The sequence below is a fragment of the Excalfactoria chinensis genome, chromosome 5 (genome assembly GCF_039878825.1).
Source record: "Excalfactoria chinensis isolate bCotChi1 chromosome 5, bCotChi1.hap2, whole genome shotgun sequence".
Lineage (NCBI taxonomy): Eukaryota > Metazoa > Chordata > Aves > Galliformes > Phasianidae > Excalfactoria > Excalfactoria chinensis.
Window position 1 is genome coordinate 8,022,384 of NC_092829.1, and position 13,231 is coordinate 8,035,614.

The 13,231-nt window shown below is 41.8% G+C and overlaps 1 protein-coding gene across 1 annotated transcript; it reads left to right on the forward strand.

Annotated features, from left to right (window-relative positions):
• The first annotated feature begins 232 nt into the window (after positions 1-232).
• On the forward strand, positions 233-8,364 carry TMEM179 (transmembrane protein 179). Its single transcript, XM_072337480.1, has 4 exons — positions 233-793; positions 4,206-4,343; positions 5,558-5,636; positions 7,223-8,364. The coding sequence occupies exons 1-4, from the start codon at positions 492-494 to the stop codon at positions 7,400-7,402; spliced, it is 699 nt and encodes a 232-aa protein (XP_072193581.1). The 5' UTR covers positions 233-491; the 3' UTR covers positions 7,403-8,364.
• Positions 8,365-13,231: the final 4,867 nt, after the last annotated feature.

The following is a 13,231-nucleotide window of genomic DNA, read 5'->3' on the forward strand; positions in this document are numbered from 1 at the left end:
GGTGACATAAGTGCCCTTTGTCACTGGGAGAAAACTGAGAGCCTCAGCGGTACCCAGCCCTGCAGGGAAGACACTGATTAATTTAACCCCCTGAGCATCAGGGCACACCAACTGCCAGATTTCCCAGAGAAAGAGGAATTCCCTGCAAGGGCTCACCCTCCCAGCGCAAGTCCTGAAGCCATCAGCATTCAGACAGTGAGGACAGCTCCGGCTGCAGCAGCGTGCTGCTGGAAGAGGCATCGCATCTCATTGCATTGCACTGCGCATCCTCCCACCCCACCCCCTCCTGCTGTAGGCTTCCTCCCTGCATCCCTCCATCCCTTCCTCCCCCCTCCTCCCCGCATCACTCCCCCTCAGCATCCTCCTTCCTGCATCCCTTCTTCCTGCATCTCTCCTTCCTGCATCTCTCCTTCCTGCATCCCTCCCACTGCCATCCCTCCCTCCGGCATCCCTCCCTTCATCCCTCCCTCTGCCTGTGAGGAGCTGCAGACATGGCTCTTAGCAATTTCCTCTTTGCTCAGTGCATCTGCTACTTCCTGGCCTTCCTCTTCAGCTTCATCGTGGTGGTACCGCTGTCTGAGAATGGCAATGACTTCCACGGCCGATGCCTGCTCTTCACCGAGGGCATGTGGCTCAATGCCAACCTCACCGTGGAGCGGCAGCGCTTCACCGTGCAGGAGTGGGGGCCCGAGGCTGCCTGCCGCTTCAGCATCTTCACCGGGCTCCTCTCTCTGCTGCTGGCTACAGTGCAGGCCTGGCGGACCCTCTTCTTCCTCTGCAAAGGGCATGAGGAGTAAGTACCCCTGGGGAGGGCAAGGGTGCCCACCCCTCCTGCAGACTGGGGCAGGTGGGAGCAGCCTGGGGAGCAAGTACTGGGCTTTGCACCATCTACTGACCTGCTAAAGGAGTTTGGGGTGAGGTGGTGCCTTGCCTGCACACACTCCCTACATGAATCCCATTTGTGCACAGGACCCCCTCTGGAGGATGCTCCTTGGGGTGGGGGACAGATTTGTTGCTGTCCTTTGGTGACTGGGTGCAGCACTTGGCAATGCCAACCATGGTGGGTATGAAGGGTGCTATAGGGGATGGGGTGATGCTAGAGGGTACCGCCTACCTTGGTCCCACTGCACATCCCTGCAGGAGGAGGCCTCCCCAGACCTATACTGGGTATAATCCCAAAGCAATGTGTCTGTCCGTGGAAGAAAGGAGGGAGCAGTAGGTTGTTCCACTGTTATTTTTATTCTGTTTTTCTTGTGAACATGGCAACTATTGCAGAGAGCAGCTATTGCTTGGTTACTAGTGAGCAGAGCTGAGTTCTGTGTAGCAGCACGGCTGCTCTGGTGGATTGTTTCTCTTTTCAGACAAGCCAAAGTGCACCAGGCCCTGCAGGAGGAGTAGTGGTCCAGGCAGCAGATCAGCAGTGCTGTGCTCAGTGTTTGGCTCTCTGGTCCCTGTCTTACTACCTTTGATACAGCCCTTGGCACAGGTCACCCACCTGGTGGGTGCAAAGGGGTATTGAAGCATCCAATTACATGGAGGAGGGAAGGAAGGAGAACACACTGGTGGCTGGCTGGACTAGGAAAGCCATTTTTATTTATCACAATGAGGGTGAAGTACAAAACAGAAACTTACTTCCACATTAAAACTTATCTATTGGGTAGCAGTTGAATCCAGACATAATTTTTCAGCTTTACAATTCAGAAGCAGATTTTTTGGGGAAAGAAACTGGCAGTAGGGTCCCTATAATAGTGTAATTCGTATTTGATATTTGGCCTGCTCCCAAATGTGTGAATTTAATCTTAAACAGATGGGCAGGCCTCTGGAGACTGTCACTTCAGAAGCTGCATTCAGGTTCCTTTGGGCTGAGCAGCAACAGCTGTGTAACTCTGCTCACATCATGCTTCAGATAATTAGGATAATCAGGATGGCTACCAACCCTCTTCAGGAGGTCTGAGCACCCCTTGCCTCAGGAGCAATCTGTGCTCAGTGGCCTGCAGGACATGAAGGCCATGTGCTGGCTGTCAGCTGTGTTCTGGATGGGGGACCATCCAGTGCAACTAAAAGGCAAAGGTCCTACCCAGATGCTTCACAGACAGGGTTGCAAAGTGACTTTTACCTTGAGTGCAAGCATTTACCATTACAGGGAATCCACTCAATCTGGAATGTGTAGCTGTAATTCTGATGCAAGCAGAAGAATAGGTGAAGCAGAGAGGTAGACCTTCTCATCTCTCTGCCAGGATGCTGTGACCTGAGCAATCTTCATGAATGGTTATAGTCATGGCAATGGTGATGATGCTTTTCCCAGTGCAAATGAGATACAGCACTGAGCTCTGCTTTGTACAGAAAGTCAGATTCTGGACTTTGGCACCTCCTCTGTCCTGCAAGGTAGCAAGCAGAGTGATAATCATTCCTTTTCTAGAGCTGTTATTAGTTCTAGTGTCAACCCTGGTTTTATTCAAGGGTACAACTCCATTCTTTTCTGTATCTCAGGCTAGCTTGAGCCTGGCCTAAGCTAGATATGAAACCAGGGCAGTGACAATGAACACAAAAAACTGTGGCGTGCCCATACCAGCTCCATCTGCTATGGGGCCTGGCACTCTGCAGCAGTGAAGCTGAAGGGAAAGAATGGTATTCATGTAAACATTCATCTAGAAGTCAGATGTCCCAGAACCAAGCTCCTCCTACCATCTCTAAGAGCACATTTGAAACATGACTGATACAACTCGTTTTGTATGAGTGCTGGGATGACATGATTGCCCTTTTGAGAGAACATAGACAACATCAAAGCTTCTATTAATCCAGGACCAAACATGCCAGACCAATTAGTAAATGCTGCCTCAACTCATTTTAAATAAGTCCTTAGGATGAGGCCAAATATGTCTTACCACATGCAACCTGCAAAATTGCAGAGTGGTTTGGGTTGCAAAGACCATCTAATTCCAACCCCCTCTGCCATGGGCAGGGTTGACCACCAGAAATTAAGATGATCCAGCCCAGAATATTCCTAGGATTCAACCACAAACTCAAAAATGCCTCTCAGCTTTTAATTTAATGAGAAATCAGGGAAAATCGATGGCCTTAATTATTATCATTCTCTGAAGTGAGTAGACTCCTTCTATCCCCATCATAATGAAAGAGGCAATGGTGGGCAAATTGTCACATTCATTCTTATTGAATTGAATACTCTTTCCTTGTGGAGTTGCTAGTCTTTCTGCAACCTAGAATAGTTGTTTAGTTTTTCAGTAGTGAGACTTTGCAAATGTCATTTAGCAGCTTCAAGTAGCAAAAGGCTTGGCCAGAAGAATGAGAAAAGGATTAGAAAGTTTTCATTAACTAGAATTCATCATAGAATCATAAAAAGGCCTGGGTTGAAAAGGACCTCAAAGTTCATCTAGTTTCAACCTTCCTGCTGTGGGCAGGACCACAGGCTGCCCAAGAGAACTGAGAAGGTAGCAAAGTGATCCTCTTTCAGTGTAACTCAGACATGAGGAAGACTACCTCATGAGACTGGAAGATGGCTGAGCAATTTCTTATGGCACCACACTGAGCATCTTCATACCCCCTGGCACATGCTTTGGGCAGGCCCCGGTTGCACAGACTAATGGGGTTGGTGTAAACTAACATCTGGTTGGCAAAAATAATGTACTGACATCAAAGCCAGATATATCCCAAGAGAAGCTGGCCAGCTCTGCAAATTGCCCATAAAACTGAGATTCCTATGTCCTATGATACCAGTACCTTGTGTTACATTGCTTAAAACAGCTATCAGTGCTGTGTTGTTTTATTTTTAGTTTTAGTTTTCCTCTCCTAGGCAATTTTTGTCCCAATTATCATTTTGGTCGTGAAATAATTGAAGCTCCAGTTGCTGCATAATTTGAGCTAATGGCATTTATTTTAACAATGGTGATTTTCATCATTACAGCTAATGAAGGCCATTCTGTGTATGAACAAATGCCACTTAGTATTTATGATTTAAAGCTACATCCTCTTATGGAAAAAAAAAAATCAAAGAAGCTTAAAACCGAGGATAATCTGACTCAAAATCATAATCCATAGATTTTCAGTGTATTAGGTGGTCTTAATTAAAGCATAAGCGTTTCAAATGGAAACTGATATCTTTTTGCCTGCTATATGCTGCTTAGAGAGACTGCTGATGTTGTGTTTCAGATGTTTACGAGTTACATTTTTCTTCCCTTTTATTACAGCTCTTTCTTTTATGCCTTCCTGAATCTGCTGATCAGCGCCTTTGTGGTGTTTATCACATTTATTGCTAGCACTATAGTGAGTGTAGGATTTAACATGTGGTGTGATGCAATTACTGAAAAAGGAAGCATGCCAAATAGGTTAGTATTAAATAATATATTTTCTTCCTTGTACTTTTTGTATATGCACAAATGAATCGTGTTGGTACAAACTGTACTTATTACATGCAAGTTAATCAAAGAGAAAAAAAAATAAATAGGCAATTCATTGCATTTGGAACAAAACTAGAAAACCCAAGTTTTTTGCTTTTAGTTCCCCAAAAAACAAAGTATGGTTTCTGTGATGTTTCATGGTCTCTTCAAGAGTCATGGACACATGCAAAAGAAAACCAAAAAGTTTCATTCACAAAAGAGATCTGGATTTGGAAGTACTTGATGAAGCGGGGAGTGTGGTGCTGTGAGTAGGGCAAGGGACTGGGATGCAGGGTCCTGACAATCACAAGAAAGGAAAAGCTGACATGTTATGTCATACGATATTGAATAAGTATACTACTTAAAGCATACATTAATGTTGCACATTGTCATATGTTGTAAAGTGCCATAGTAAATGTTCTGTTTAGGGCTGCAACGATTAATCGAATTATTCGAATATTCGGTTAAAAATTCAATTACAAAAAGCGTCTAATCGAATATTCGGATAAGAACCCAAGATGACCGACAGCACTGAAAAGGACAGAGAAGAGGCTGCAGAAATCAAGCAAGAGATAGAAAGACAACCTCAAAATCCTGGGATTTTTTATTTTGCCACACCAGTAAAAGTCCAAGTTATTTGTAAAATCTGTAGGCAGCCTCTATCTTACCATCAGAGTTCCTGATGCTGGAGCATCCGAAACAAAAACACCCATACAATACCTTCTTCTGAGGCTTTCCCTGATGATGTCAAAAGGTAATGGAGGCTCATACGCTTTGTTTCATTGAGGGGTGAAGCAAATGAGCTGGGCTAAAGCGAGATGCCTGTAAGTGGGAGGCTCCTGGGGAGTGGGAGAAGAGGGTTTTAAGTATAGTGTGTCCATAATAGCTATTACAGTTCCATTTCATGGAAGATTGGTGTTATCACTTACATAATTACACCTTGTTTATTAAAAGAAAGTATTTACATGCTTCTTTTAGCCTAGTTATAGAGAAGATTGGCAAGCAACCCAGTTACTGCATCAGCTTATATATCTTCTTGTAGAACTTGTCATTGTGACTGTTGGAAACGCTTAGGTGTTTCTTTGTTTTATGTTTGCTTTGCTTGTCTGGAAATTCTGAAATAACTTTCTTCTCTCCCAACCCCAAATGCTTTCCTTGGACAGCTGTGAAGAACTGCAGGATATAGATCTTGAACTGAACTTAGAAAACTCTGCTTTCTATGACCAGTTTGCTATTGCACAGGTAGGTCAGACTAGGTCATGGTTCGATTCCAGTTCATTTACCATTGGCACATCGATCTGGGATTGCTGGAGTTGAACTACAGTCCTCTGAAATCAATGGGAATGTTACCACTGACTTCCATAACTGTTGTATCAGCATGATTGTGAATGGGCACATTTTATATTCAAAACAGATAGTTTTGAATGCAAGCATGTCAAAATCTGACCCTTACTCATCATGGAAAATCTACCATTTCTGCAAAGCATGAGCTTTTCAAAGGCTGCAATGCTCTTGTGCCCTTGAACTCTACACTGCTGTCAGGAATGAAAACAGAATCAGAATGGCTGACCTGCACAGGCCATGGAGCTGTGAGCTTTCTCTTTGTCAGAGCTACCCTGAACCTTAAATTTGGTTAAACCCATGTGGATACCTTAATATCAGATACACTGAGAAAAGCACAGTATTAGATATTTGAATATATCTCATTAATGACATGGTGCTTAGGAAATGAATGGAAAGCTTCCAAGTCTTTGGTCATATAAACCCAGGTGAGCATATTCTTGTTTCCAAGTCCTGTAGAATAATTCAGAAATATTACTTGCTCATAACTGAGATAATGGTAAGAATGAGCAGAAATACTTAGGAGACATTCTAAAGTACATAAGACATATAGGACCATACAACTCCATTTACATAACTGTGGCCTTGTTTACCTGAGCTGGTTATGAGAATAAAGAGCTGTCCTGCTGTCTAGAAGTTTTTAAATTGTTGCTTTTCTTAAAAATAAAAACTCCAGTAGGTCAAAGCTGAAATACAAGGATTCAAATAACCTGTCGCTGCTGTTGTCTTGTTTTGTTGTTGTTATTGAAGGCATAATGAAATTAAAATGGAATTTCTGCCAGAAAACTTTACTACAAATGAGCATCTTCTGAGATAGGGGAGGCCAACAGTCAAGTACCTGAAGAAGTGTAGTTTTTTGCACAGTTAAACAAGAGAGGCTAAGTTTGTAACTTACTGCAGATCTAAGGCTTTAAGAGCAGATCTCATACGCCATGCACATATGAGCCACCAGGCACTCAGGTGTGTTGGATGAAGTTTATTTTTCTTTCTGAGTTTATGCAATTGTGAACCAATTATCCCAGAATGTAACCACTCAATTGGTAGCATTTTCTGAACAACATTCTGAATAAGAAATGCCTTAAAATATGTACTTCTCCAAGGACTGCATTATGTCCAAAGGACTCAGCAATAAAGTTTTGGAAAATGTATTCAAGAATGACCAAAGAGAAATAATCTCAAGAATTTCGAGACAGCCAGAATGTCACATACTTGAGAAGTTCAGCAACTGCATGTGGATTATACAGAATTCTTTATTGGTGTACTCAGTATGTTTTTGTTTCAATTTTCCTAGTACATATAGTTTTGTGGGTTTTTTTTAAAGCAGAGAATAACTAGGCCGGATTAAGGAACAATAGGACCAGAACCTCACAAAGAATAACTTGTAGTGACTCCATCGCCTTTGGTCTGGGTGAGATTTTGATCTTGGATGGTTGATTTTGTCTTTATGAAACACTACTGACATCTTTATCATTTCTTTTCTTCTCTAGTTCGGTCTGTGGGCTGCCTGGCTGACTTGGCTGGGAATCACCATTCTGGCTTTCCTGAAAGTCTATCACAACTACAGACAAGAGGACCTGCTAGATAGCCTGATCCATGAGAAGGAGTTGTTGTTAGGAAGATCCTCTTCACGAACCTCTTTGCAAGATGAGAAAAGTGCCATGATTTAAAGTGTAAGCAAATTTCCAGGGCAGGATCTAGAATTTATTATTCAGTAGATGATGTTGAGTCAGAGTATTGAGTGTGTGAGATCTTTTCTTTCCTGAATAAAGATATACTTGTCAATCACTCATTTCCTCACTGCAAAATTCTTGGCAGAAGTATTTATGTTAAGATACAGAGAACAAACTGCCACGTGTGCCTTTGGCGCAGCAAAATTTCTGTCCTGCACAGGCAAGGAGCAGCACAGCCTGTTATCTGCTGTTGCCAGCAGTGCTCCTGTATACTATTGATGCCATTTAGGGCAGTGACCATTTTTGAGGACCATGCTGGCAAGAGCAGGCTACAAAGTCTAGGCTATTCCTCTAAACTATCCTGCAACACACCTATAACTGCAGCTGTGAGGACGCCCTCTTAATCTCCTTTTGATAGTAAGTCTGCCCCATTCTCACTTTATTCTGAGCAATTGCAGCTCTGGTCCAGGTCCAGGCTCTTGCTGTCTCTGTTTTTGCTATGTGTGGACACTGTGTTGCTCTTGCTCTGATTTTCAGTTTGCTTGGCACAAAAGACCTATGTTCCAGATGATATTTATTATTAGACAGTTTTAATGAATTTCATGAAACTACAATATTATTACTGTCTGTTAAAAGCTGCGTGTCATTTAAAGGGATGATGGTGGTGATGGGTTGATGGTTGGACTTAGTGATCTTAGAGAGTTCTTCCAACCTTAATGATTTCAAGAATGTTTGTATTTTTGTTTCTTCTTAGATTTTTGGCATGATCATCATTTATTATGGCTTCTTGAAGTGTAGCTTAGCTAGCAATTCCTGAAGCTTGCATACCAAGAAATTAAGCTGAATTCATAGGATTAATACTCGTGCATTTGTAAATGTAACTTGGTCCCTAATATTGTATGCTATTCAGTTCTGAGTATTAGAGTTTACTTGTGATATTTATTTCAAATAGAGTACGCAAAATTACCATAAGCATTTGCATTGTAGGTATTCTCTATGTATCTATCGAAATAGCAAGCAGCGTGAACAGCAGTTCACAGTTACTGCATAGGTAGCTCGGTGCTGAATGGGCCCGTTATCCCCACCCTCAGGCAGGAGTTCCAGAGCTACCAAATTTTGCTGTGAAAAGGGAGAAGTGTTACTTTCACAAACCTCATTAGTGATCCTAGTGATTGTTGCTTTCAGTTTTGCTTGGCCAGCACTTTAATGAATGAGGTGGATGAGAAGTAGGTCCCATAATTAAGCAGAATGACTCGGGTGAATGTTCGATTTACAAGGCAGAGAAATGAAGTTGTGCTAGAATTAGGCAGTTATCCACATATGCACAATGCAGAGAAGACTCTCATTCAGCAGAAAACTTCAAGTTATGTTCTAAGAGTGTCCTGATGCTGCCCATGGCAGCTGAGCTTGAGCTGACACTGAATTTATACACAGGTGCAGATCATGTCCATCTATACTGCCTAGTAAATAGGCCTGGGGAGAAGACTTCTACCGTTTACTATTGTCTTCTGGGACTGTCTGGTACTTAAACTTAAGTACCTGTTTAAGTGACTGAAACAGAACTTGAAGTCATAACAAAACCTGTCATTTGTAAGCATTTTAGGGCATAAAATCTAACAGTACCTTTAACGACCAAATTGTTCTCATAGGTTTAGGGGGAAAAAAGCAAACAGCCAGGGGTGTGAAGCAGCAAGCTGGCCCCGTGAATGTCATTTATATATATATATATATATATTATGCTACAGACCAACTGAGGGGAAAAATATATTTATTTATTTATTTATTTATTTTTCCCCCTCAGTTGGTCTGTAGCATAATTACTAAATCATGGCTTGAACCATTGATTGAGCACCTGGTGGGAAAGCAGGGCCAACCCAAGGGAGCTCAGGTGCATGTAATGAACCTGAGTGACAGAAGGGGTGGAGTCAGGATTCGCCCCTACCCACACCTCATTTAAGGGCTGGCAGTGGAAGGATGCTGTTTCTTGTTGGAGTTCCCTGTGTACCTGAGTCCTTCTGTCGGTAAGCAGCTTCTTTCCTTCATTTATTTATTTTGTTGCAGTGTAGGATCTTGCTGTGCTGCTGTCATTGCTGTTATTCTGTTGTGTTACATTATGGTTATAGTTAAAACTGTGGGGGTGGGGAATCTTTGTGACATTTACTTGTGCAGCCCACCTGTTGCTGCCCATAGCAAAGCTAGGGTGTTCGCGTACTGCTGTAGTTTACTTGCTGTGCTCCCCATGATGATTGAAGCTACAGTATGAGAGTCTTAATTTCAACTTGTGTAAATTGCTGGTGAGACAGAGTGAATCTTAGATAATGATAGGGAAATGGATACTGCTTCTAAGACACTGGAGTGTTGCCACACAAGTATTCTATTATACTGGATATATTCTTCATGTTCTGGTTGCCATCTGTGTTTAATTTCCCTGCTAGCAGTGCACGTTGGGTTAGAAAAATCTGAGCTTCAACACGTTGGCTGAGCTTTAGCTCAATCTTGGTTGTTATTATAATGGAGAAACAATTGAGGCCAATTTTTTTTGAATAGGGCACAAATGCCCACAACATTCTGTCCTGCTAATTGATGAGGCATCTTTCAGCTGTGACTTTCAGTAGGAGTCACAAAGATAAGAGCTTGATGATTTACTTCAAGAACTGAAGGATGCGTGTGCCATGGCAGTGTTTCTGTGGTCCCTTAGAAGAATGGTTATTGTTATAAATGGTGATGGATGCTTGAATAGATAGATCTTGTTCATGGAAGCATTCAGTGTCAGGAGATGGTGTATGCACAGTGTACACAGACAAATGACACAAACAATTCTATTGCTCTACTGTGATATGAGTATGTGCAGCTTGGTTTGGAGTAGTTGTCAAATTGCCTTAATTTTTGACATTGCCTTTTTCTTCCTAGTGTTGGAGTCTGTGCAATAACACCCGGGTTATGATATCTGGATGTGAATAGGATGTGAGCAGAGTGACCAGTGTGCAACCTTTGAAGGGCTGAAATGTGTTTCTAATGGGGGTTTTGAGAGGTTTTAACTTCTCCCCAGTCTCTGGGTAATGCCCTGATGTTATGGTGTATTAGTTCTGGTAAGAACGAAGTCAAATTTCCTTTCAAAGGCCATCCTTCACCTACATAGAACACTGATTTAATATATGTAGCATTAAGGATGGAAATAGAGCTTCAGAGAACAAGAGCATGCATTGCATGATATTAATGCTTTAGCAAAAGATCTCTTTACCCAAGATTCAGGAGTTTTGCACTGTAGGCTCCCAGGAAAACTGGTGACTTGGCTAATTCCTGTGCATTTTAAATACAAATGTGTAGTCAGCAAACAGAGCATATCATGATAGGAGTCTCACCCCTTCTTTTGCCAAATGATGCTATTCTGGTCTACAGCACTGGCTTAGGACATGTTTTATTGGGACCAGTCATTAATTTTGGAACAAAAGATCAGGTGGCAAAAGTGAAGAAAGACATCTCAGATACGGTTCTGTAGCAGTTGAAATCTAGATGGGAGAAATAATTTGGAAACACATTTTCTTCTCTGAAGAAGCTCAAACAGATCTTTGATGTAGCATATTGCCACCGATGTAAATGGTGGGTAAAAATGCCCTTTGCTGTGATGTTTTGCTGAAATAGAGGGCTGTGCTGAACAAGCTGATTTGTGTTCTGAGTTCTTGTTTGCTTTGGAGATCAGGAATGTTTTATCCTCGAGCTTAAGGAATCAGGAAGGATAATGATTTTTTCCTGGCTATTTCCACACCTACATTAAACAGGAAAATGCTCACGTAGCTTCATAAGCACTGAAGTGATATTAGAATTGTTTGTTGTCCTACCCCCCTGAAGTGTACATTTGTATTTTTGTTCTTGACTATGAACAGATATATCAGAACTCTTAGGTTTATTTCTCTTTTTCAAGTGACAGCATTCTACTCTACTTCTGAATAGGACAGCTGCATAAAATGCAGCACTTGGATGCCTTCTTGGCATAGAAGGGAAGAAAGCAACTGCATTCTCTCAATGTGTTGTTTCTGGGAGGTTAGACAGCAATTTACTTAATATATAGCTAGTACTGCTTCTATTAAGGTAGGGATGTAATTGATAGTATCTTTCCATTCTGTTACTGGGAGGAGCATTTAAATAACCACACTTTTTTTCTTTTGTCCATGCCAAAGAGTAGAATTGAACTGATACTGCAAACATAGTTTAATGTGAATGTATTCACCTGAGTGCTTAAACCTTTCTACCTCTCATAGCTGCTATAGTTGCTTGAAGTGATATTCGATTCTTTTGGCTGTTACGTGCAATGTCTGATTTAGGACTCACCTGTTACCGACTTCCTTGGATTTAATGTATTTTTATGGACATAAAATCCTAAGAAGAGCAATGAAATTAGCTGTTTTGATTAGTTAAATAACGTGTATTTATTCTTTTCACCAAAAATCAGCCAGCAACTGTAATTCTTTAGACATGGGCATTCATATGTTACTTCTAATATTGTATTCCACAGGGTTGGCAGAGTGCACTGAGCTAAGCATTAGAAGGGCTGTAGCAGCCATTGCCCAGCACTCCCTATGGGCAAGCAACTGCAAAGCACAGCTTTAACCTCCTTACTGCCTGGGGAGTCTTCCTGTTAGAACTTTCCTGAGTGGCTTGAAATTCATAAAAAAGACACTTTAGTGGTGATGGTGTTTATCAAGGAGATAAAGTACCTGGCAGCAAGAGCAACTCACTAAAATAGCCTGAATTATTTGTTTATGGTGGAAATGCAATGTGAGGTATTTTTGTTCCTTCTTTCCACCTTTCTGTGGTGTAAAGAGAGGGTGGAGATGCCTTGCCAGGAGGTAGGAATGAAGATCCATCATTGCTGTCGGCCTCTTGGGTGATTTCTTATATAAGTGGATATATGACACTGTGGTGAAGTCCTTATTTTCCCCTCCTTTCCCCTAGGTTTGTGTATGTTTGACTCCAGTTTGTTTACAGCTTCTGAATAGTATTTACGAATGTAAGAGAAATTGCAGCTCCTATGGCAGACTTTGCCATTTGTTAGGGAAATAAAAAGCATTTCATCTTTTTGCTATTCTCATTTGGACTCCCTGAGGTTTGGTGCCAGACCCTTCCTTTTACACAAGCCAGGCCTGATAGGGCTGACATGTTGCTCTAAAAGATTCCCAAGGTTGGTGCCAGCATTCCCTTAAGCAACCTGGTGGAATCGGATGAGTGGGATGTTAATCCATAGATTTTAAAGCAGGGAGATGTTTGAAAATCCTGTCATGGTATCCCACATAACACAGTCCAGAGTTCTCTTTACCCACTCAGTCTCACAGCAGAAGGAATTACCTTTTTCTTTTTAACACTGCAAAATGCAGCAGTTTGTGTCTGAGATACAGCATGTTCTCCTGTAGCATACTGGATCTTATAATTAACCATTGCCACTATCTAGACTCCTGCAATAATTTAAATCATCATTATTCAGTGTGGTCATTATTTGGCTTCCAAAGGTCTCCTCAAATCAGTGTTCTTTTAGCAGATGTAAACAGTCCTTTTGGTGGCTGACCACAAGATCACTGCAGTGTGACCACTTCCACAGTAAATTGGTGCCATTGGAGATTTGTCATTTACTCCCTGAATAAAACTACAGCTCTTTTTCAGCTCTCTTGAGAAATGAATAAACCACGATCTAAAGTGTACTGCTGGAAGGTTTTTTGCAGGTTTAGGAAGAAAAATAATATTCCAACATCTCCTTTCCCTGAATCCTTTCTTCTCCAAAAACAATCTTGAAAACATTAGAGTTCTTTGCCATCAGGCTAATCAGGCCTTGTT